This window comes from Pundamilia nyererei, unplaced genomic scaffold (genome assembly GCF_000239375.1).
Source record: "Pundamilia nyererei isolate P.nyererei 1_Seehausen unplaced genomic scaffold, PunNye1.0 scaffold00216, whole genome shotgun sequence".
Taxonomy (NCBI): Eukaryota; Metazoa; Chordata; class Actinopteri; order Cichliformes; family Cichlidae; genus Pundamilia; species Pundamilia nyererei.
This window is the reverse complement of record NW_005187617.1, coordinates 968,040-969,893: the sequence shown is the minus strand read 5'-3', so window position 1 is coordinate 969,893 and position 1,854 is coordinate 968,040. Positions and strand designations below refer to the sequence as shown.

The 1,854-nt window shown below is 40.5% G+C and overlaps 1 protein-coding gene across 1 annotated transcript in view; it reads left to right on the top strand.

The window, feature by feature from the left end:
• The window catches only part of LOC102194202 (ADP-ribosylation factor-like protein 8A), a 7,422-nt gene that overhangs the window by 2,548 nt on the left and 3,020 nt on the right, over nucleotides 1–1,854 (top strand). The window contains exons 3-6 of the mRNA XM_005748221.1: nucleotides 1–59; nucleotides 937–1,030; nucleotides 1,378–1,445; nucleotides 1,762–1,832. The exon at nucleotides 1–59 is cut by the window's left edge and continues 13 nt beyond it. Of these exons, the coding sequence (XP_005748278.1) occupies nucleotides 1–59; nucleotides 937–1,030; nucleotides 1,378–1,445; nucleotides 1,762–1,832 (292 nt within the window). The remainder of the gene's footprint in view (nucleotides 60–936; nucleotides 1,031–1,377; nucleotides 1,446–1,761; nucleotides 1,833–1,854) is intronic.

The following is a 1,854-nucleotide window of genomic DNA, read 5'->3' as shown; positions in this document are numbered from 1 at the left end:
GGTCAGCCTCGGTTCAGGAGCATGTGGGAGCGTTACTGTCGAGGAGTCAGCGCTATCGTGTAAGTCCTGATTTCATTAACTGAGATATTCCTGACTATAGAACCTAAATGTAAAAATAAAAAGTGCAAGCCCTGAGCTGTAAAACTGCTGTGGGTATGAGTGGTCAGATTAATGAACACATGTTAGAAAAACCCTTGAAACTGATCTTTAGAAATGCAGGATTCTCATATTAACCCAGTTGTGTTGTTGAGATGTGACAGGAGCGCTGCAGTGAATGTGGGTCAGATTTATGTAACAAGAAGCACCAACGTTGGTTTGCAAAGGCAGCTGAGATGCAGTAACAGTGATACTGAAAGGTTCCCAAACATTTTCATCAACCTTGATATCTTAAAATGTGAAGTTAAGCAAATTTTATTTGTCAAGTTGATGACTTTTTACACAGGTTTTCCATATACTGTATATTAACCATGGACAGTCTTAGCAATTAGTCCTTTGTCATTTTGGAGTGTTTTAGTGACCGTGTTTAGATGAGACGATGGAGTTCTTAGTTAACAGCTAATGCAAGCAATACATAAACTGTCACATTTAACACAAAGATACCTGAGATGCCTGCTGTCCTGTATTATTAGCAGATCATTGAAATAATAGAATTACTGCTGAACAGATTTTTAGATGCTTAACTTCACATCAAGTCATGATATATGTCAAATAATTTCATTAAGGGCTGCTATAGGCACAAACAACAAAACATGGTCAAGAGGCTCATTTCAGACATTGGAATCAGTTGAAGCTCCTAATTATTCTTTCTGGACCTTGATTTTCCTCTAGTGGACCTTAGAGGAACAAGAATTTTTCTCCCACTATTGTGTTGACTATTTTTCAGCCCTCGACCTTCCCACTTAATTTTGTCTTGCTTTTTGTTTTTTCCTGTTGCAGTTACATGGTGGATGCAGCAGACCCAGAGAAGATTGAAGCCTCCAAGAATGAACTCCACAACCTGCTGGACAAACCGCAGCTGCAGGGGATTCCTGTAAGAACAACAACCCAACTGACCCAAGCAGAGCCGAGCTTTCCCACTGAGCCCGACTTACACAAACACAAAGCTGATAGCGACACATGACATTGATGCACAACATGAAATGGGAACCAGCTGAACCTAGCAGAAGCTAAACAGACAGAAGAGCAGTTATCAAGCCACTAGAGGAAATGAGGGGAGAGCACATTTAAGAAATAACCAGAGTTAACTGTTTGACTTAGATCAAGCTCAGGCCTTTTCCTTATTTACGCAGGTAGTCTGCTGTTTACAGCTGCCATTTAACAAGTAAAACTAAATATTGCAATATGTTCCGCTGATTTTTGTTCCACCTGCGTCTCCAGGTTTTGGTTCTGGGGAATAAGAGAGACCTACCAGGAGCTTTGGATGAGAAGGAGCTCATAGAGAGGATGTAAGTCCACGCCAACACGCTGAGTCTCACTTCTGACTCAGACCTGATGTTCCCCTGTGGAGTCGTTTGGTGCATTGGCTGTAGTATCATCACACTCAGTGTCCAAAATTAACTTTTTCACAGAATGCCTAAAAAACATCCAGTGAGCAAACATTTTTTGTCTCAAGGCAAAACAACCTTTTGACGTCACACATTTTTTTCTATTTCTGTACACTTCCATACATCAATATTTGATGAATTCTAGCTCGAAAAACGAAGTTAAATTCAAAATCCTTCTGAGTGGAATACATTTTTCTTTGTGCTTGTTTCTTATCAGGAACCTGTCGGCAATCCAGGACAGAGAGATCTGCTGCTACTCCATCTCCTGCAAAGAGAAAGACAACATTGGTACAACACAAACACACACACA